The sequence below is a fragment of the Euprymna scolopes genome, chromosome 39 (assembly GCF_053919585.1).
Source record: "Euprymna scolopes isolate OS-2025 chromosome 39, ASM5391958v1, whole genome shotgun sequence".
Lineage (NCBI taxonomy): Eukaryota > Metazoa > Mollusca > Cephalopoda > Sepiida > Sepiolidae > Euprymna > Euprymna scolopes.
Window position 1 is genome coordinate 57,689,471 of NC_136520.1, and position 25,165 is coordinate 57,714,635.

General features: G+C 33.4%; 1 protein-coding gene across 1 annotated transcript in view; it reads left to right on the top strand.

Moving 5' to 3' along the window:
- Positions 1 to 25,165, top strand: part of LOC145263785 (formimidoyltransferase-cyclodeaminase-like) — a 75,502-nt gene that overhangs the window by 35,292 nt on the left and 15,045 nt on the right. Inside the window, exons 6-9 of the mRNA XM_080120840.1 lie at positions 1,602 to 1,739; positions 14,540 to 14,671; positions 16,729 to 16,790; positions 24,380 to 24,503. Coding sequence (XP_079976966.1) covers positions 1,602 to 1,739; positions 14,540 to 14,671; positions 16,729 to 16,790; positions 24,380 to 24,503 — 456 coding nt within the window. The remainder of the gene's footprint in view (positions 1 to 1,601; positions 1,740 to 14,539; positions 14,672 to 16,728; positions 16,791 to 24,379; positions 24,504 to 25,165) is intronic.

Consider the following 25,165-nt stretch of genomic DNA (forward strand, 5'->3'; position numbering starts at 1 on the left):
ATGTTTCGGTGTAATCCAAAAGCCAAAATTCCGTGAAATAATTCACAAATTGGTACAAGGAAAAAAAGAGTGAGTTCAGAATATGATTATTAAAAGAAAGATAAATTGTGCATAGAATGAAGAAATAGAGAGACTTTAAGACACTTCATATATATATATATATATGAACAAATGATCAATAAAACATGTTAAAAGACATCTTGAAAAAGAGTTAAAAACGGATTTAATTTTAAAAAGGAAGCACAAGATAAGTGGATAGTCCTTAATCCGCGGAGTTTCGAAGAAATACTCTCCTTCTCATCAGAGGGCAGGAATTAGCAAAATGCGGGATCGGATTTTGCATGTAAAAGTATTTAATGAAACTACAAGTAAGTCACAGATCTTACTTGGTTAAAAAAAGGGTGAGGTAAGGGGAATAGGAGGTAAAAGAAAAATGATAAAAAGATTTCACATGAATGGATAGTCCGGTGAAGGGTAAAAAATCCAAGAATGGTAAAATCCAAACACGGTCGAATTAAAAATTTCCAATTCAACAGGTAAGTTCCAAATGGTCCAAAATGATCCAAAAGGCAGAATTCCTTAGAATATATATATATATATATATATATATATATATATATATATATATATATTGGGTGATTATGGTCAGGTCATTTCATACGCTACTGGTACCATGTAACCCAATACTACTTGCCTCATGGTCGGATCGCCGGCGACTAAACTGGTTCCCGCACCAGACTTGTTTGGTGAGGAGGGTGGCTAGTCTCCCTGAAGGATTAAAAACAAGACCTTCCAAAGAGTGAATGGACTCTTTTTCGGGATCAACGGCCAACTAGCACCGTGTGTGTTTGTGTGTATGTATGTGTGTTGGGGTGGAGAGGGGTCCCGTAAGCTGTAGTGAAGGCAACCTTTCTAGGAGAAGCAAATCTCTAATTTAAAAAATCGTAAAGCGGGAGACCAGTACCCGCATTAAGCCGGTCTGCTATTTAACTTGTTGCTGGCTATCTTGCTCTTGCTTGTTGCTGGATGTCAGCATTTTGAACCGAGAGAGAGAGACTTAGCTGTCGTGCAAAGCTAAAACTCTGTAACGCCATCTTTGTATAGATACTCCCTCAGACATTTGGGCTCATGAACATTAAGTGTCTGAGGGAGTGGCACTCGTCTGAAAAGACGTTGCAATCATCATATTGGGTGATTATGTACCTAGGCACTTCAAAATGTTACTACTACTTTCAAAATTTACATTGTTTATTTTTGGTTGTTTAGTTTTTATATATAGTGCTTCCAGTATTTTTAATCTTTTAACATTTGAATCCATATGGATGATTTTTGTGTTTTCAACTAAAACCTTTCTGAACTGGGAATGTGGACAGCCATGTTGTTTTAGGTGTTGAGAAATCGAGCTTGTGTCGGAAAGGTGTAGGATCAATCGCCTGGACAATGTACTATTGGTGTTGGAGATTCTCCCAAGGGGCATTTGAATAAAAAAAAAAATACTGAAAAGAATAAAGCTGAATATTTCTTATTGGGATCATGTTTTCATTATAGTTTACAGCAATTGTATTTAACATAACTTTTGTCTTGATTCGTTATTTCTGCAGCCTGGACGATTGAAGAAAGTGCAAGGAATCGGATGGTATCTCAAGGAAAATAACATGGCGCAGGTCTCTTTGAATTTGCTTGACTATGAAGTTACACCCTTACATGTGGTTTTTGAAGAGATTAAAAAGGATGCAAAGGTGAGTAATATCATCAAGGTCCACATATATATATATATATATATAATATATATATATATATATATATATATATATATATATATATAGTTAGCATTATATATATATATATATAATATATATATATTATATATATATAGTTAGCATTATATATATATAGTTAGCATTATATATATATATATATTATATATAGTTAGCATTATATATATATATATATTATATATATATATAGTTAGCATTATATATATATATATATATTATATATATATATAGTTAGCATTATATATATATATATTATATATATATAGTTAGCATTATATATATATATATATAGTTAGCATTATATATATATATATATATTATATATATATAGTTAGCATTATATATATATATATATATATATATATATATAGTTAGCATTATATATATATATATATATATATATATATATATATATATAGTTAGCATTATATATATATATATATATATATATATATCTTTGCAAATTTCAAAGGTAATTTATATAAGTCATTTTGTGTGTGTGTGTGAGTTCCTTTCTCATAGGTTCCGAAACGGCTGAGCTCATCTTTTGCAAATTTCAAAGGTAATTTATACATCTGGCAGTGTTCTTAGATATATTTTGTACAGAAATTCATCCTATAAGAATCGAATATCGAAAAAATCCGATCTTAAAAATAGTCTTTTCTCTCTTATAGATAAAAAAAAAAACAATAATTTTTACAGTGGAATATTTTACGTTATACCGTCCAAGAGAGATAATAAAATTTCAGCAAATCATTTTTTTTCTAAAAAAATAACAGCTTTATTATAATCGGTTGTACCTAACCATTTTATTTTAGTTTTTTTCTTCTTTTTAATGAGTTCAATTTACAATAAAAGAAGAGGTACCATTTAAAATCGCTGCAAATCATTTCTTCGTTTGCATATTTTAAAACTAAACATTAATCAGAAGTGACTTTTCCAGGGCATTCATCGTCAAGCCTAAATATTAGCTGACATGATAGTGTAAACAAACGCAGATGGAATTTGATGAACAGCATTATCATTATTATTTTTTTTTTCTTTTGCGAATTAGTCCACGAGTCAAATTTTTCCTCGAATAATATAATACTTAATAGAGGACTGATTCTATAATAATACATATGCAATCTGCATAAAATAAAATAAAATATCATGTTTAAGCATATTGTATGACTGGGCAACGCCGGGCTACCAACTAGTATATATATATATTAATTTATATATTTACTTATGTATAAATAATGGATATATATAATATTATATTTCTTTATATATTTATTTAAATATATATTATATTTATATATATATTTATATATTTATTTTTATATTTATAATTATATATCAATATATATATATATATATATATATATATATTGATATATATATATATATATTCAAACTTTCAAAGCATGTGCTAACCAGCAAAATTATAGCTAGTCTATATAAATGTTATATATATATATATAGTATAGTCTATATAAATGTTATATATATATATATAGAGAGAGAGAGTATAGTCTATATAAATGTTATATATATATATATATATAGTATAGTCTATATAAATGTTATTTTGCTAATTGTTTTCCTCTGATGATGAGCGCCATTCTTTGAAACTCTATGGATTAAGAATAATCTTTTAATCTGTATCCCTTTTTTCGAATAATAAATGTTATAAATTCTAATTTGCAAAATTTTAATTTCCTCATATACCGATGCTCTATATGGAATATTGAGCATTTTCATCTGGTTAAGATTATCATATATATATATATATATATATATATATATATATAACTAGCGCATTTTATTGTAGTCAGCTGGAAAGCAGGGAAACAATAAAGAGTTCCACAGACGTGCAGTTCTAAGAAAGAAGCTTTGTTCATGAATTCATTCTTATGTCATATGCAAATGGAGATTTAAAAATATATATAAAACAGTTTATATGATGCACAAGTATCATTTTACAACTGTGACTATAACTAGGGTAGCCCTAACACTTAACTTGTAATAATTTATCTATTATATAAAGATTAGTTGTCTTACTGTGTGTCCAACTTAATCCCAGAAATTACCTAAGATATACTAGTGGGGCAGGTTATCTCAATATTCCATGAGAATCTTTCACTTAGTGATACAAGCACCAAAATTGGCACAAATGACGTTCAGAACATACATTTTCAGAAAAGACTATTAGACATCATAAAATTCAAGATGGCTGCAGAAACAAACCTGACAAATTTCAATTTTTGTGCTTCTATCACCAAGTGAAAGATTGTTTCAGCAATCTGCCCCACTATACGTACAAACCTTACATAGTGTGATTTTATATGACCTCGGTCAGGTTTTAGTAAAGAGTCATTTTTTATAGAAATCGCTCCAGACAAGGCATGAAACCACTTGATGTAAGGAGCTAACAAGTACAAAAGATGATTATTACAAAGGCAGGAGATTCCTATTGACCTTAGTTTTTAAAAGACCAAGGTTATAGATAGAATGAAAACAGTCAGAAGGAATAGCATTCCACAAGCCTGCAGTTCTTGGAAAACTGATACGGGAATAAGGATGTGTATTACAAAGAGATATCAAAACAGCAAATTGTGATGGAACCTCATACATCGAAATCGATGGGAGAGTTCATATATATATATATATATATATATATATATATATATATATATATATACGAGCAAACAGTTAATAAAACATGCTAAAAAGCACGTTGAAAAAGAGTTAAAAACATATTTAATCTGAAAAGGAAACACTAGATAAGTAGATAGTCCTTAATCCTCGGAGTTTTGAAGAAATACTTTCCTTCTCATCAGAGGGTAGGAATTAGCAAAATGCGGGATCGGATTTTGCATGCAAAAGTATTTGATGAAACAACAAGTAAGTCAAAGATCTTACTTGATAACAAAAAAGTGAAGCAGAGGGAATATGGTGAAGAAAAAGGTGATTACATGTGAATGGATAGTCTGGTGGAAGATAAATAATCCAGTGACGGTAAAATCCAAATATATAACTTCAAGAAAGTTAATTGAATTTCCATTTGTACAAGTAAAATCCAAAATCCCGTAATTGGAAGATGGTCCAAAATAATCCAAAGGCAGAAACCCATGGAAAAATTCACAAAAATGTGTACAAGGGAAAAAAGGAAAAAATTCCAATAATATTAATAAAAGAAAAATAAGATATGCTTTTCACTCTACTGCCGAGACATAAATATGACTAGCAACATCACGTTTGTGAGAGAGAGGATTCAGAGAAGAAAAAAAAGATGAGGCCAATCAAATTACAGATGCATTTTCTGCACTTTATCAAGAACCTTCAAATGGGATAGAGATTCACCAGCCAAGATATGAAAACAAGAAGTAATAAAAACACGTTTTTTGTGCTGCAAGTGAAGTACCTATTTACTATGCCTCCCCACGGGACAGAGTTAGACACCAGGGTCGTTTTTTAATGTGGAGAAAAGGTACAAAAATAAAAATTGTCTCAGTCGTGAAGGATTTCTCCTCCACCGAAAGAGAACAAGAAAATGAAGTGCAGCATCTGAAGAACAGATGGTATTTATTTGCTCCCCCACCGAGCAAATTAGGCACAAGGCCGATTTTTAATGTGAGGAGTGAAGGGAGGGGGAAGGGAAAAAGGGGACCAGCTCCCGAGAGGTGGGAAATGGGAGCTGGTTAATGGTCAGGCATGTGGGGTTGCCCCCACATCTGGTCTTTGCTAGTCATAGCTAGTCATAGCTTGCAGCATCTGAAGAACAGATACTACACTTTGATCTTGTTTATATATTTTATTGAGAAAGAAAAAATTGAACATAAAAAACGTACAAAAAATTCAATTCAACAAAATTAGGCACAAGGCCCTACAAGAAATTGGGAGGGGGAGGGTACAGGGTCTTTTTGACTATGTAACAGATGAGACTTTGAAGTCTTACTCTTGACTGGCAACATTTACCAAAATACCTCAATCACTCTGTGGATCCTAATCTAACTAATAACCCCAGCGTTCAATGTAAAATTTAACTATGTGCAATTTGTATATTCATTTCTGTATGTTGTGTGTGCATTTTTTTTTTTTTTTTTTTTGTGTATGTGTGAGAAAATAAAGTTCGATTTCATTAGAAAGAGTTCTTGAATTAATTGGCATAAAATGTTCGTGGAGTGGGAAAAAAACTAATGAAAATGTTCATTTCAAAAATAAGGAAAAAACTACTAATGTGTTGTTAGTAAGACCCCCCTGTACTATTCTATGTGGCTAGATCCCCCACTGTTTTCCGGGGAACCGAAAACAAGCAGAGCATCCCTAATGGGGTTTGGGGAAGTCGCCTTAATGGAGGTGGGAGAAAATAAAGCAACGGATGGAGGGGGTAGGGAGGTGACCTCTGAGTAGGGGGATGACCGGGGGCATCAGAAAATAAAGATGAGGAGCAGGGGGGTTGAGCAGACTCAGAGGTTCTCTAATACCAAAAAATAAAATCAGGAACAGGATCTCATTTGTACCACCAGTCAAGAGTTACTTTACTGAACTTATAATGCTAACCTAGGCGGGATGGGTTCCGTAGGACCCAGCACCGCCCATGCCATGCCTAAGGAGGGAACACGTATTGAAACTTGGCTCCTCGACGGATGCACAAACTAGTGCTGTGCACCCACCTCTTGTCAAATTCCAATCGCATCTGATCTTTACTTTAAGCAAATGTTTAAAGTAAACGATCAGATCCCGATCAGGAACAGATGTCCCTTCGTGGACCAACTTGAGGCGCGCGATCCAAATGGTCATGCGCGCTACTGCTAGGATCGCCAGGAAAACCAAACTTTCCTCCCTGGGGAACGGCGGCTCCATGTTGTACACAAAAGTTCCTACGTCGAGATCGAGCAGACACTCGGCATCGATGCGAGCTGTTACCCCCTCGACGTACTTTAATAGGGGCTGTATCCGGCTGCAACTAAAAAACGCGTGCTCGATTGTTTCGGGCTCGCGTTCGTCACAGCACGGACAGAAGCGGCTGGTATTTTCTTTATACCGGAAAAGCACGTCGAAGAGGGGCAGCGCATTTCGGACCAGTCGCCAAGTCAGGGAGAATTCCGAGTTATTCAGAATCTCCCGTCCCGGCGCCCAACGCCATTGAGAACAGACAACCTCCATCGACCATCCCATCCGCCTACAAAGTGGATCCTTCGCGGTCCCCTCCACTAAATCCCGATACAGTTTCTTCCTTGGCTGATCGAGGACATTGGTCCCCGGCAAAGCTCTAAGAGCGGTTCGGCATTCGGAGAAGAACTTGGACTCCCCCTTCGGTCTACGACGACCTTCTACCGAAGGGTTGGGTTTGAGATTGGGAAATGAGTTCTCAACCACAGGGACCCAAGGAGCGTCTCCTTCAAGCGAACGACCCAGGAAAGCCAATCTCTCGGCGTTTCTATGACACAAGAGACTGGGCTGACCCAGGCCTCCCTCGCTCGGATTTTGAACACAGACCTCTCTGCAGACATAATGCTTACCCTCGTTCCACAAAAGTGAATCGAGGCGCCCTTGTAAGCGGGTTAGTCGTTCTGCAGGGAGAGGAAGTACAGACAAACGGTAAAGGATGAGCGGAAAGACGTATGTAGCACACGCCTCCGCCCGACCCTTCAAGGACAATTTCCTTCCAATCCAAGTCTTTACTGACGATTTGACCTTAGACTGTACTTCCGACCAATTCTTTTCCAGCTGAAGTCCCGGTCCAAACCAGACACCGAGAATGCGGACCGGTCCATCGGTCCAGCTGAAAATACCTGGAAGCGAGTTTACCCCGGTCCAGGCCCCCAACCGCAGGCCAACAGACTTGCTACGGTTGAAGATGGCCCCTGTTACTTCTTCGTATCGAGCGAGCGCCTCGACCACCGCTTGAACGTCCGTGAGGCAAGACACGAACACGGTGACGTCATCGGCGAACGCGGAAACCCTGGCTCGTGTGCCTCCAGGGAGAGCTATTCCGCGCAGGACTGGTGTAGCCGCCTCGTCCCTTAACTTGCGAAGGAGGGGTTCCAACGCCAGGACATACAACAGAGGCGACAGCGGACAACCCTGTCGCACCGATCGAGAGACAGCGAATGACTCTGACAGCTTACCGTTGATCTGCACCGCTACCGTCGGCCTGTCATACAGAACAAAGATCCACTTGCGGAAGTCCGGATTAAATCCGGCGGCCTCTAGCACAGATCCTAGGAACCGATGGTCGACCCTATCGAATGCCTTGGACTGATCCAAACTGATCAGCGCGGCTTCGGCGTCGTCTTCTGTCCCCTCTATGATCGAGCGTATCAAGTGCAAATTGTCTTGAATCGATCTCCCCTTCACAGCATAAGTCTGGTCCGGTTCGATCAAGTCAGTGATGACAACCTGCAAGCGATTCGCAAGAATCTTTACCAAAATCTTTAACTCTGTGTTTAGCAGAGTCAAGGGCCTAAAATCATCAAAGTTTTCCCTCCCACCATGCCGTTGACCTTTCCTCAGCAATGTGATCACACCCTTGGTCACCTGTCCAGGGATGGAACCCTGGGCAAACCAATGGTTGAACCTATCCTTCAGAATAGGGACCAACATGGGCGACAGCCTCAAGTAAAACTCGTAGGGTAAACCATCAAGCCCCGGGGATTTGTTATAGCCGACCTGCTTCAACGCAGTAATGACCTCATGTTCAGTAATAAGACCATCACAGCTAGCCGCCCGAGCCGCCGTGAGGCGGGGCGAGTCAGCCAAATAGCTGCCAAACTCATCAACCCTGAGTCCGGGTAGTTGGGTGAAGCGCACCGATAGATGCTCCCGAAACCCCTCGCAGATCTCCCGAGTCGATACTAAGGGGTGTCCTTCCAGGTTATGTACTTTACGAATGTACCCATCCAAACCGCGCCTTAAAGCAGCCTTACGCTCAACAGCGTCAACATTCACAGCCTCGTTAGAAACTTTGTTTAACCTAGCCCTAACTACTTGACCTTCATACCGCTCGCTAGCCAAGCGGTTGAGATCTTGTTTAGCTAGTGCTAGCTCTAGGGGGTCCCCCCCCCTCCACCGCCCGGGTCAGCTTATCCTCTAAACGCTTCTTTGCCTTAGCCTTATCTATCGCGAGGCGTTGGCTATACTGGACAGAGAAGCGCCTAATTTTGGCCTTGAGACTAACCCACCACTTACTCCCTGTAACCGCCCCCACTAAAGCCCGCTGAATTAGCTCAGTGACCTTCGACCGGTAGTCCTCCAGCTCCAACAAGGTGCTGTTGAACTTCCAGTATCCGGCCAGTTTAGGCCTAGCACTTAAGCTCAAACGGGCCATAACAAGTTTATGGTCCGAGTGTCCTAGCAAGTGGAACGTGGGGCAAGATAGGAAGTCTACATCGCCTCTTCTAACTAACATCCGATCCAAGTAAGTGCTTGGATGGGAAGGCACTACAGGATGCCACGTCCACATCTCCCGCCCCAGATGATCCAGACGAAATCTGTCGACGAGATCGCACGAGGCCATCAGGTCAGACAGACTGCTGTCACACCACGCCGACCCGCTAGTCCCCCCGACCTTATCTATTTTGGGATCAAGGATTGCATTCCAATCCCCCATTAAAACTAACCGTTCCGGATCCACTAAGAAGCCCTCCAACCGTCGAAAAAAGGTTGCCCTCTCTACAGCAGCATTGGGAGCATAAACAGCAACAATCCGAAAAACACTACAATTAACAGCAACATCAACAACAAGCGCCCGCCCGTCCTCGCCTGCGTGAACAACATTCACCGACGCTGACAGGGTGCGACTCACTAGCAAGGAGATTCCACGACTATAGGTATTGCCATATGCTGAGTAGACATCGTAATCGTTTACCAGCACCTGACAATCCGCGTCACAAACAAAGTGGGTCTCCTGGATAGCGGCAATATCTACCTTGAGGGACACCAAGTCTCTCACAACGCGCGAGGCCTTGCTTTGACACCTGATGCCCCTCACATTCAATGTAGCCAAGTTCAAAGACATGATCACTTACCTTAAGCACTGTCACAGACGGGTCTGAAATCCTGGGCAGTGAGGACATGGCAGGCCTGACCAAGGCTGCCGGTAAGTAAAACCGATGAAGGTGATCCATCCTTGGCCACGCCCCCACGTCCAGGGGGAAGGTTAGTTTGAGTGCCCTGTATAGCGATGGGTGTACATACATGGGGATTCTACCCTCACATTTAAAGAAAATGTTGGTCAGTGAAGGATGGTCCCTATCCACCAGCTGCTGGCCTGGGATCGCATTCTTCGCTGCCTTAATCATTGCCCACATTCCTCCAGTCCTACCGTCCTTGTTGACCCTAACGAAAGTGGTCAACAAGGGAGCGTCCTTGAATTTAGTGGGGTCTGTTACTAGGTCTCCACCGACTTTTTCAAAGTTTTTAAGTTTATTGTACCGGACCTTCTGTTGTCCTTTAAGGTCCGGAGCCGGTTGGAGAGGGTCTGTTTCACAAATCCTGCTTCCTGGCAGGAAGGGGAGCTTTTTGGTCCGTTCAGTGCGGACTTTGGGAGTGGGGGAGGGGATCTCTTTTGGTTGATGGGGAGGCTGAGCGCTTGGGGAGGGGGTAGCCTGCTCGTTTTCTTCTTTTTGGCTCCTGTCACAGGATGAGGGGCGGGAAGAGTTTCTTGGGGCCTTTATAGGAGAGGGGGAAGGTTGTTCGGGTTGCTGGGGTGTTGGGATCACAGGGGGCTCATCCTGTGTTGTTGTTGCGAGGGAGTCCTTCTCAGTCTCAGTGGGGGTAGGAGGGTTTGCGCGTGTCTTGCGGCTTTTCCTCCTCCTGGCCCTCCTGATCTCTGTTGCACTCAGGGCCATAGAGACTGTTGTTGTCTCTTCCTCTGCCTCTGACGCGGCCTCCTCCTCAGATTCTGGTAGTTTCCTCTTGTTTGAGGAGGAGGGTGTCTGTGTGTCCATTTTCTCCGTCTCGCTCTTCGGTTGTTCTTGGTCTTGGGTGACTGTCTGCAAGGATGGCTGTTTGTTGATCTTGCCTTTCTTTACGACCGTCACCCAGCCTGTCGGTGCCTCTGGAGGATTTGCGGCCGGCGCGGGAGCAGCGGCTTGATTTGTTGTCACGCTTGTTCCCGCCGCTTTTGTGGGCTTCTTCCCTCCATTCCTCTTTGGACAGTCCTTCGCCATATGCCCTTGTTGTGTGCACAGCCAGCAATGAGGCCTCCTCCCTTCCACTATAAGGGAGAGTGTCCACTCTCCGAACTTGAGTGTGGCTGGGATGGCGTAGAATCCAGCCTTGTCCAGGACCATCTGTACTTTGTAGTCCCCGGTCATGATGTTTCTTAATCCGCGGACCGGGGTGACTTCCTCTACGTCTCCATACTGGCTTAGGATAGCCCCCAGTTGTTTGGCCTCCATATAGCAGGGGACGTTTAGAGCAGAAACATTTGCTCTCCTCTTGTTCATATAGATGGGTTGGAGCTTTATGTTCCTGCTCTGATGGCAGGTCCTGGACAGCCTGACTGCGTCTTCGGAGGTGGGGAGCAGAACATCCCACTGTGCGTAACTCCTTCTACAGATGTAGTTGGCGGGAATGTTCTGCTCCAGCAACACGTTCATCATGGTGTCCTTGTTGACGCCCGTCAGACCCCTTGTCTTGGTGTCTGAAGTTATCAGCGAGAGCACTCTTTTCTCCAGAACTTCCACTTGACCCGGGAGGGGTTGGATGTTGTTCCCCTGGGTATACTCCTTGTAAGTGGAGTCGAAGAGTGCTCTGTAGTCTTCGGGCGTCAACTTCCCTTGCTGCTCTTTGGGGCCCCATGCCGGTCCTCCATCCTGGTGGGTGTCAGCTGGACTCGGGTTGGGGGGCGTAGCTGGTGTTGTGGGGCTCTCTCCTGTTATGGGCATTTTTGGCTTCGGAACTGGGCCGTTACCAGGCAAAGTAGGCCATTGTGTCCTTGGCGTTGTTTCGTCCTGGCTTGGTTTGCTCTTCGGGCCGCTCCCCTTTCTTATTTTCTTTCTTTGCTGGGTGGCTGTCCCCTTGGAGGATGGAGGTGTCTCCCCTTCTGGTGCCGTGTTCCCAGCTGGAGCCTTGGTGGGTACTGTCAAGGGTGTCTCTCCTTCCAGCTTGCTTTTGTTACCACTGGCCGGAGAGTCACCCCTTTTCCGTATTTGGTCCTCTTGGGTAGTGTTGGGGGGCCAATCACTGTCTTCCCCGCCGAATAGTGAGCAGATGGAGGCTATTACATCTTCATCCAGCGCCTCGGTTTGGTCCGCGGTGCTGTTTTCCTCCTTTTCTGTTGGGGAGTCGCCCTTAGGGGGAGCGGGGGATGGGTTCCCCGGTCTTCCTCCCTTGGTTCTGCCGTCCTGGGGTGCAGCTGGTTGGCTGGGTTCTGCACTTTCCCCAGCTAGTGACTTAACGGCAGCTTTTTCCGCTGGGTTGCCCTCGTGGGGAGCGGTTGCAGGTGCTTTTCGGGGGGTCGCCGCGGGCTGCGGCCCTACCCTCCCGCTTTCTTCCAAGGTCGCCGCGCGCCGGGGCCCTACCTTGTTTCCTGGCGCCGTCTCGCCGGGAGATGCATCAGCTCCCTCACATAGGGAGTCGTTAGCAGTTGAGATGCTGCGCATAGGGGGTGACGTACCCCTCCTGCCTGGCATCGTGGCGGTTGCACTGGCCGCTGGCGCGGACCAAAGTGTAGTGGGGGGAAAAGAAAACCCAGGGGAATGGAGGGGGAGGAGGGGGAGGAGCGGACTTTGAAGAAATTAGAGTTTTTGACTTCCCCTCACGGGGATGTCGGGTTAGCAGCTCAGATCCCCCCGCGAGGGGGGAGAGCAGAGAAGAAAGACGCAGTGGGTGCTAGCGGGTCAGAGTGCCGCGTCGCAATTAAGAGAGAGAAGGGATAGGCATCCCTGCCCACAGAGGGGAGCAGAAACGAAGCACCCGCCCTACCCCACGTCACCCTACCCACTAACTTACCCCAACGGAAGCAAGAAAGAGAACCCTGTCTGCTCGATCCACTGGGAGAGCAGCGAAGATAGACAAAGTTTGGGCCTGGCAGGTCAGAGTGCTGCTCAGGCAATTAAGTGTTGAGAAGAAAAGTAAAAAAAGGTTTCGCCGACAGACTCTGTTCATAAAATATAAAAGTATATCAAAAGTTGATTATCACAGACTTACGCATGTCAAAGCAAGACATGGAATAAAAAAGACCTAAGTTGATTCAATTTTTTTTGTTGTTCAACTTATATTTGTGGGTTACACAAATCAAAACTATATTCATTGTTGCATATACATTATTATCTAAACAGGGAAGAGTTCTCCAAAGTCATAGCTTAATTATTCAAATCACAGCAGGAAAGTCAGCAGCGTCCAAATGAAGAGTTGGCCTTATTAATAAAGGAGCAACAGATTACACAGCTAAAACACCAAGAAAAATGAAATGAATGGATTGCTTTGGTCTGATAGTAGATTTGTAGGTATAGAGAATTACGTCAAGTGTGAGAAAAATTTTTGCGTGATAGAAGCAACAGACTTTACGAGAAGCCAAAAAAGTAATGGATTTAATATATGTACTCCAAGAAAGATTTGATGAAAAAAAAAACGACTAAGAAGTTTCAGTGTTGATTTTTCCTCAAGAGCAAAGTCATCCATGAGAATCTCAGGAAGAAAAGGGACACGCCTACAATTGAAAGCCACAAGCTTTATTTATTGTAATATTCAGCCATTTGCTGTCATCAGTTACCAAAAACTAATGACGTGCATCTGAATTCCTTTGTGGTAAACGTGATCGTACATTTATATTATTTAATTGGAATTCATTGAGATGAATATTATTTAATAATTTTATTTATTGTGGATAATTATCCTCATCTTTTCTTTTTTTTTTTTTTTAGGAAACGTCGTGATACAACTAATAAAAAAAAAGATGAGGATAATAGTCCGCAATAAATAAAATTAATAAATAACACTCATCTCAATGAATTCCAATTAAATAATATATACTATTCTGTATGGACCCGACCATGGAAGATCAGATAATAAACATGAATTTATAAGACCAAAAAATTTAACATTGATCGCCCGTGGCACAATTGATAGAGACGTTGAATCTCTACAGTTCCAGGTGAGAATTGTCTGAAGATAGCGGTTTCAATCCTACCCAAAGCCGGCCAGACGCTTACTTGGCCAAAAATGTGGTGAGATGACAACAACTACAGAAGGCAGTAATTGCAGTGGATGCAGTTAGGAGATTCAGAGTTCCTATCCGTCGCATTTACCACCTGACAAAAGCCAGTTGGCTGAAACGTTGTGAAACAACTAGTAAAAAAAAAAAATGATGAGGATAATAGTCCGCAATAAGTAAAATTAATAAGTGATCGTACGTGTATGTAATTAAAAACTAATTTCACTTAAAATCTATAGAACAAGTGTTGCACATTACTTAGCAGGAATATTCTTTCGAAGTTACTTATGCAAAATACGTGGATTTGATATGTGTGTAAGTTAATACCAGTTTGCACTTTTTGATTTCAAACATGGCGTCCATGTGGTGATGGTGACCAAGGGTTTCTATTCAGACCTTATACTTTGGGTGATAGTCCAGCAAGTCTAAAAAGTGTTTCACCTGTTCTCATCATATCAACCAATATGAAGAAATAGCAAGCTTCATGAAACTCACTAATTTAATCATTTAAATTTGATAATTTAGATTTGATATTTTGAGTTTGATAAATTAAATTTGTATAATTTAAATTTGATAATTTAAATTTATTAAATTACTTTTTTATTTGCAGGAACTGAAACTTCCCGTGGTTGGTTCTCAAATTGTTGGCCTTGTCCCTTTACAGTCATTTCTTGTGACTGCAGATTTTTATATCGAAAAAGAAGAACTTTTCATTGTGCACGAAGATCAAAAGATTAATTTGGTTTGTATACAAAGATTATCTCCCTTGATACAAAAATTATTTCGCTTTTATACAAAAATTATTTCCCTAGTATACAAAAATTGTCTTTCTATTATACATAAAATTATTATCTCCCCTGCATACAAAAATTACCTCACTGTTATACAAAAAAATCGCCCTTAATACAAAAATTATTTCCCAATCATACAAATGTAATTTCCATTTTATAAAAAAAATATCTCCCTTGTCTTTCTTGTATACAAAAAAATATATCTCCTATTGAAAACCAAAATATTTTATATAAATAACTGACAAATTAAAAAAATAAATAAATAAACAAAAACATATACACCTATTATTATACTAAAACTGAGTTAATCAATGTTTGTTTCGTTTCCCATTAATTTGTATATTTTTTTTGTTTTTGTTGTTTACAAAAGGGGTTACCATATATCAAGACCCAGAGGCCACCCGAGGATAAGGATTAATGTGTGAATTGTAGTCGGTCGGACAGTTGTGCAATAATCATTTGTAGTGATAATTTTGTATGATTATATTATTTATGAGAATAGTTCAATAATGACTTGTTTATGTTGGACTTGAAGATGACGATGTTGTAGTTAGCTAGAAAGTAGACCAGCAGAACAGAGTTACACAGGTAGGCACTTCCAGAAAAGAAGCTTTGTTCATGGAATCCATGTTTAGGTTTAGGCACCAATAGAGAGTGGACACACTACTAAGGCAATAGTTTATACAATGTCGATGCTCAACTTTAAATCTGATGTTAGTCTAAAAGATTTGTGGCGACTTAATCGCAATGTGATTCTTACAAACGCTAAAGAACAAATAGCATTAATGTCTACACGCTTTCTTACTCTGGTTCGGTGGAATTCGATTTCCTCCTTACTCCTCAAAGCAAGGAAGTTTCAACCAATCAAAATCTTTTCAACCCCCAAAAAGTAACACATATATGTGAAAGTAATAAGCCAGTGCAAACTTAGAAACGCTAATAAGATCTGGTCACCAAATCAGCTGTCTTCAGAATTCTCAAGCCGACCAGACCTTAAACATACCTACATACTAGCAACAGTCAGCTGAACAGAAAATGATTATTACCTGTTGACACATGCTAACAGGTAAAAGGTAAACCAACGCACACACATACACAATACAATATTGCTAAATACTCACATACATATATTACTTATGTGTAAGTTATTGATGAGTCGTCCAATGTAGGACCTGAGCGACTTTGTCATACTTCCAGTTTTTATATTGATGTCGAGCTAGCGTAGGAAATTCTGATATAATATGAGCTAATGTTTCCTCCCTTTCATTACATAATCTGCACCTCAGGGATTCTGCAGTTATGTCGCTAGGTCCAGCATAAAATACGCTTAAATATGATACTTTAATTTGTCCAGATTTTTTTTTTGGGGGGGGGGGTACATAGGCATCACCACTTATTAAGGCCCAGGGGCCACTCGAGGATAAGAGTTAAAGAGTGTACAGGAGTCAATTGGACAATATGGTAATTGTCAGTAATGGAAATTCAGTAAATTTGTTAACTTAAGGGGAATGGCTTTTCAAAAACTTGTTTACATTGGACTTGAAGACAACCATATTGTAGTCAGTTGGAAAGCAGGAAAAGCAGAACATATATTATTATAGAGTCGTGATTTCAAAAGTAAAACAATGTACATGGGTGCCCTCAGCTAGAATCGAAACCAAAATTGTAGCATTCAAAGCTGGTGACGTTACCATTGTACCAACGTCACACGCATACAAAACTAATCAAAAGTTAAAAATAAACTAAGATGATGTACAAAATGTGTAACGATTTTTTTTCAATTTTGACCCCTTTTTAACCCCTTAAAAACTATTTTAATCGGCTAAAGACCCATTAAGAACAGTCTTTAAAAAAAAGTCAATCATGTGAGGCCCCTAGCGCCGCTCTACGACTTTTAGTTTCGGAGGAGATAGAGTTTGAAAATTTGGAGACAGACAGAAAGATATATAGCCTTTTATATATTAGATTTTATTGCTGTTGTTATTATTATTATCTTTTTTTTATATAGGTCATTGATCGATTGGGTCTGAATTCCATGGGTGTGTTTAACCCAAAAGAGAGAATTATTGAGTAAGTATCGAACAGTTATTTTCTAATTTATTATAATCAGTTTTAGTCTTTGATTTATTATATTTAACATTTATTATTATTTATTTATTATTTTGTATTTTACTATTCATTTATTATTTTAACGTTTGACTTATTATATTTAACGTTTATTATTATTTATTATTTTATATTTTATTATTTATTTATTATTTTAACGTTTGACTTATTATATTTAACGTTTATTATTATTTATTATTTTATATTTTATTATTTATTTATTATTTTAACGTTTGACTTATTATATTTAACGTTTATTATTATTTATTATTTTATATTTTATTATTTATTTATTATTTTAACGTTTGACTTATTACATTTAACGTTTATTATTATTATTTATTATTTTGTATTTTATTATTCATTTATTATTTTAACGTTTGATTTATTATATTTAACGTTTACTATTATTTATTATTTTATATTTTATTATTTATTTATTATGTTAACGTTTGACTTATCATATTTAACGTTTATTATTATTATTTATTATTTTATATTTTATTATTCATTTATTATTTTAACGTTTGACTTATTATATTTAACGTTTACTATTATTATTTATTTTATATTTTATTATTCATTTATTATTTTAACGTTTGACTTATTATATTTAACGTTTACTATTATTTATTATTTTATATTTTATTATTTATTTATTATTTTTAAGTTTGAATTATCATATTTAACGTTTATTATTATTATTTATTATTTTGTATTTTATTATTCATTTATTATTTTTACGTTTGACTTATTAAATTTAACGTTTATTATTATTTATTATTTTATATTTTATTATTAATTTATTATTTCAACGTTTGATTTATTATATTTAACGTTTACTATTATTATTTATTATTTTGTATTTTATTATTTATTTATTATTTTAACGTTTGACTTATTATATTTAACGTTTACTATTATTATTTATTTTATATTTTATTATTTATTTATTATTTTTAAGTTTGACTTATACTATTTAACGTTTATTATTATTATTTATTAGTTTATATTTTATTATTTATTTATTATTTTAACGTTTGACTTATTATATTTAACGTTTACTATTATTTATTATTTTATATTTTATTATTTATTTATTATTTTAACGTTTGACTTATTACATTTAACGTTTACTATTATTTATTATTTTATATTTTATTATTTATTTATTATTTTAACGCTTGACTTATTATATTTAACGTTTATTATTATTATTTATTATTTTATATTTTATTATTTATTTATTATTTTAACGTTTGATTTATTATATTTAACGTTTACTATTATTTATTATTTTATATTGTATTATTTATTTATTATTTTAACGTTTGACTTATCATATTTAACGTTTATTATTATTTTTTATTATTTTATATTTTATTATTTATTTATTATTTTAACGTTTGACTTATCATATTTAACGTTTATTATTATTATTTATTATTTTGTATTTTATTATTCATTTATTATTTCAACGTTTGATTTATTATATTTAACGTTTACTATTATTATTTATTATTTTGTATTTTATTATTTATTTATTATTTTAACGTTTGACTTATTATATTTAACGTTTATTATTATTTATTATTTTATATTTTATTATTCATTTATTATTTTAACGTTTGACTTATTATATTAAACGTTTACTATTATTATTTATTTTATATTTTATTATTTATTTATTATTTTTAAGTTTGACTTATCATATTTAACGTTTATTATTATTTATTATTTTATATTTTATTATTTATTTATTATATTAACGTTTGACTTATCATATTTAACGTTTATTATTATTATTTATTATTTTGTATTTTATTATTCATTTATTATTTTAACGTTTGACTTATTATATTTTACGTTTATTATTATTTATTATTTTATATTTTATTATTTATTTATTATTTTAACGTTTGACTTATTATATTTAACGTTTACTATTATTTATTATTTTATATTTTATTATTTATTTATTATTTTAACGTTTGACTTATTATATTTAACGTTTATTATTATTATTTATTATTTTGTATTTTATTATTCATTTATTATTTTAACGTTTGACTTATTATATTTTACGTTTACTATTATTTATTATTTTATATTTTATTATTTATTTATTATTTTAACGTTTGACTTATCATATTTTACGTTTATTATTATTATTTATTATTTTGTATTTTATTATTCATTTATTATTTTAACGTTTGACTTATTATATTTTACGTTTACTATTATTTATTATTTTATATTTTATTATTTATTTATTATTTTAACGTTTGACTTATTATATTTAACGTTTATTTTTATTATTATTTATTATTTTATATTTTATTATTTATTTATTATTTTAACGTTTGACTTATTATATTTAACGTTTATTATTATGTATTATTTTATATTTTATTATTTATTTATTATTTTAACGTTTGACTTATTATATTTAACGTTTACTATTATTATTTATTTTATATTTTATTATTCATTTATTATTTTAACGTTTGACTTATTATATTTAACGTTTATTATTATTTATTATTTTATATTTTATAATTTATTTATTATTTTAACGTTTGACTTATTATATTTAACGTTTACTATTATTATTTATTTTATATTTTATTATTCATTTATTATTTTAACGTTTGACTTATCATATTTAACGTTTACTATTATTTATTATTTTATATTTTATTATTTATTTATTATTTTAACGTTTGATTTATTATATTTAACGTTTACTATTATTATTTATTTTATATTTTATTATTTATTTATTATTTTTAAGTTTGACTTATTATATTTAACGTTTATTATTATTTATTATTTTATATTATATTATTCATTTATTATTTTAACGTTTGACTTATTATATTTAACGTTTATTATTATTTATTATTTTATATTTTATTATTCATTTATTATTTTAACGTTTGACTTATTACATTTAACGTTTACTATTATTATTTATTTTATATTTTATTATTTATTTATTATTTTTAAGTTTGACTTATTATATTTAACGTTCATTATTATTTATTATTTTGTATTTTATTATTCATTTATTATTTTAACGTTTGACTTATTATATTTAACGGTTACTATTATTTATTTTATATTTTATTAATAATTTATTATTTTAACGTTTGATTTATTATATTTAACGTTTATTATTATTTATTATTTTATATTTTATTATTTATTTATTATTTTTAAGTTTAAATTATTATATTTAACGTTTACTATTATTATTTATTTTTTTGTATTTTATTATTTATTTATTATTTTTAAGTATTAATTATCATATTTAACGTTTATTATTATTATTTATTATTTTGTATTTTATTATTCATTTATTATTTTAACGTTTGACTTATTATATTTAACGTTTATTAATATTTATTATTTTATATTTTATTATTCATTTATTATTTTAACGCTTGACGTATTATATTTAACGTTTACTATTATTATTTATTTTATATTTTATTATTTATTTATTTTTTTAACGTTTGACTTATTATATTTAACGTTTATTATTATTTATTATTTTGTATTTTATTATTCATTTATTATTTTAACGTTTGACTTATTATATTTAACGTTTACTATTATTTATTTTATATTTTATTATTTATTTAATATTTTAACGTTTGATTTTTTATATTTAACGTTTATTATTATTTATTATTTTGTAATTTATTATTCATTTATTATTTTAACGTTTGACTTATTATATTTAACGTTTATTATTATTTATTATTTTATATTTTATTATTCATTTATTATTTTAACGTTTGACTCATTATATTTAACGTTTATCATTATTTATTATTTTATATTTTATTATTCATTTATTATTGTAACGTTTGACTTATTATATTTAACGTTTATTATTATTTATTATTTTATATTTTATTATTCATTTATATGTTTAACGTTTGACTTATTACATTTAACGTTTACTATTATTATTTATTTTATATTTTATTATTTATTTATTATTTTTAAGTTTGACTTATTATATTTAACGTTTATTATTATTATTTATTATTTTGTATTTGATGTATTTATTATTTTAATGTTTGACTTATTATATTTAACGTTTATTATTATTATTTATTATTTTTTATTTTATTATTCATTTATTATTTTAACGTTTGACTTATTATATTTAACGTTTATTATTATTATTTATTTTATATTTTATTATTTATTTATTATTTTTAAGTTTGACTTATTATATTTAACGTTTATTATTATTTATTATTTTATATTTTATTATTCATTTATTATTTTAACGTTTGACTTATTACATTTAACGTTTACTATTATTATTTATTTTATATTTTATTATTTATTTATTATTTTTAAGTTTGACTTATTATATTTAACGTTTATTATTATTATTTATTATTCTGTATTTTATTATTTATTTATTATTTTAACGTTTGACTTATTATATTTAACGTTTATTATTATTATTTATTATTTTGTATTTTATTATTCATTTATTATTTTAACGTTTGACTTATTATATTTAACGTTTATTATTATTATTTATTATTTTATATTTTATTATTTATTTATTATTTTAACGTTTGACTTATTACATTTAACGTTTACTATTATTATTTATTTTATATTTTATTATTTATTTATTATTTTTAAGTTTGACTTATTATATTTAACGTTTATTATTATTTATTATTTTATATTTTATTATTCATTTATTATTTTAACGTTTTACTTATTACATTTAACGTTTACTATTATTATTTATTTTATATTTTATTATTTATTTATTATTTTTAAGTTTGACTTATTATATTTAACGTTTATTATTATTATTATTTATTATTTTGTATTTTATTATTCATTTATTATTTTAACGTTTGACTTATTATATTTAACGTTTATTATTATGTATTATTTTATATTTTATTATTTATTTATTATTTTAACGTTTGACTTATTATATTTAACGTTTACTATTATTATTTATTTTATATTTTATTATTCATTTATTATTTTAACGTTTGACTTATTATATTTAACGTTTATTATTATTTATTATTTTATATTTTATTATTCATTTATTATTTTAACGTTTGACTTATTACATTTAACGTTTACTATTATTATTTATTTTATATTTTATTATTTATTTATTATTTTTAAGTTTGACTTATTATATTTAACGTTTATTATTATTTATTATTTTATATTGTATTATTCATTTATTATTTTAACGTTTGACTTATTATATTTAACGTTTACTATTATTATTTTATATTTTATTATTTATTTATTATTTTAACGTTTGACTTATTATATTTAACGTTAATAATAACGATCCTTGCAATCTAAGTCATTGTTTGTCCAATTTGAGTGTTCACGATAGGGTGCAGGTAGTGTCTGTGATTTGATTGAACCCCACCCCCCTTTCTTCTTCTCTTCAATCTCTCTCACAGACGTGATGTTGCTAGTCTCAGTCTTTTCTACAAATACTATTATGTCATGTGTTCATCAGAATTGTCTGATCTATTTGCTGCTTCCTTTGTTCCAGCTCGTTTGACTTGTTGTTCTAGTGGTCTCCATCAATTCGTTGATTAGATACCTTATTATAATGTAGCTCCTTTTATCAATAGCTTCTTTCCAAGACTTGTGGAACTCTATTCCTGCTCACTGTTTTCCTTTTACCTATATACTTTGGTCTTTTCAAAACCAATGCCAATAGGCATCTTCTGTCTTTGCAATAATCATCTTTCATTCTTTTTAGTTCCTTACATTAAGTGGCTTCATGCCTTGTCTGCAGCGATTTTCATTTAAAAAAAATGAGCTATTTTTACTTATGCAATGTTAACCTATTGAGTTAAATTAATTACAACATAATCAATTAAAAGAAACTGGATGTTGACACATTTTGATGCGATTACTATTGACAAATTTTCTTTTCATGAACACTTAAATTAACAGGTCATATTCTTTGTATTTGAGTGACGACCGGTTTTTGATTTTGGATAACAAAGTCAGTACAAAATAGACTTCATAGCCTAGTGAGGGGTGCCCTTTTCTCTTCCCTGCAACCTCTCTCCCACAGAAGAGACGTTGCGAGCATGTCTTTGTTTTATCATTATTTCCATCACAAGTACTCGTCTGAGCTCCAATCTCTGGTCCCCCCTCGCCAATCTTTCACGATAAACACCCGTCTAGCTGAAACCACTGTCAATAATTTTCCCCATTCTTTATCTGTGCCTAAATCAAAACATAGATTCCATGAACAAAGCTTCTTTCTTAGAAGTGCAGGCCTGTGGAACTCTGTTCTGTTTGCCTGTTTCCCACCTGACTACAACTTGGATGTCTTCAAGTCCAACATAAACAAATTCCTGATGAACCGTCCCCTTAAGTAAGACACTTTATCAAATCTCCATTACTAACGATTACTACGATATTACCCCATTGATTACTGTATACATAATAAGCCTTATCCACGAGTGGCTTCTGAGCCTTGATAAGTGGTGACTACCATGTAAAAATAAAAAAAATGTTCAAATCAAAGAATATAAAGTGGCGAACAAATATGAAAAACGGACAAAAGTAAATGGCAAGTGCTAAATTCACCAACCGGGTGTTGAGAAGGAAAGCGGAAAAAAAATGGTTAACAAACAGAACATATTTATATAGATATAAAATTCTGCAGTAATTTGAAAACGTTTGGAGTAAGTAAATTATTCATTTTTTTTTTTTAAATATTCTGCTATCTCTGATAAATTGCGCACTGACATGAACATTTTTATGACAGTTTTCCAAGCCTTACTACTTCCGTCATGGGTCATGACAAATGGGAAGCGGGTGTTTTCTTTGTGACATCATCACTAGAAAATTGTCACAGCCCCCCCCCTCTATCTGGTTTGTTTGGGTTTTTTTCAAAAGAGCCCCTTTTTCCTAGATTCATTACCTTTACCACGGCAGAGGAACTCCATCTATCCCCTGCATGGTAACCCTCCAGAATATTTGATGAATGCTAACAAGTGTTACACCTTGCCCAAGGGTGACTTGGAATAATGCGAGATGGCGTAGGGGGGGGGGTCATATCCCCGAGTTATAATACATACCCACTCACTTGAATACATACAATGCTTAGTATTCCTAAACGATCACCCATCTGGTATTGGCCAGGTTCAACGTTGTTTAACTTTGGTGATTTAATGAGAATTGCTGTGTCAATGGTATTATGCCACATTGTTCATTTACAAAAGTCCACGGTGTGAAAGAAGACATGAGTGTTAGAAAGCAAGGACTCATGGCACAATGGATAAAGTACTCTTTAACATTTAATTGTAATTTAGGTTTAATCCTCAGTGTGTGCAACACTAAAAATACAAGTACTTTGAAGTGTTGGTTGGACAAGGATATTTTGCTAGCTAGGAATCAGAGATTGGAGCTCAGTCAAGATCAAATTTGATTGTTGATGTGTTTTTCTTCTTTTGTTTTTTCTTTAGAAAGATTATTAAACCATTTACACAGTAAATCTAATTTTACAGATACATGCTCACAGAGAGTAATACGCCTCTCCTTGATATGACAGTGTCCGCCTTCATAGATAATGTTGGGAGCCGACTACCAGCACCTGGTGGTGGGTCTGTGGCTGCTCTCTGTGCTTCATTGGTAAGCCATTTTTTTTTTTAACTATTATTTTGATATTGTTTTTGTCAGTGACATGCGGAGAACTTGAAAACATAAAACATTTTTTTTTTAAACATAAAACATTTTTTCAAAATAACCTGAAAAAGGGTTGATATGCCGTAAAACAAAGCAACTAAACCAACCCTCAATTATTCACATCATTAACCTCTTCCCACTAATTCTTTTATCTTGCGCTCTTCATTTACGTCATTCCTAACCCTAACTTCCTGTTACCATCTAGAACATTCATGTACTAATAAAAAGTGTGCACTTAAATAAATTTCAGTATTCCAGTATTCTGAGAAAATTTCTCAAGTAAGTGTAGTATTAAGGTAACTAATCCTTATTAATCCCTAACAGTGCATCGAATAGATATCATAATAATTATTCGCTGTACCTTGAAATAATAAAGGTTCATACAAAATTTCGTCCAGATCGGCTCAGTAGTTTCCGAGAAAACGTGAAACGGACAGACAGAGAGACAGATGAAGAGAAATATAATATAGACAAAATTTTAGTTTTAATAAATTTAAGATAATAAACTTAAGATAAGTAATAGATTTAAGATAAGTAATAGATTTAAGATAAGTAATAAATTTAAGATAAGTAATAAATTTAAGATAAGTAATAAATTTAAGATAAGT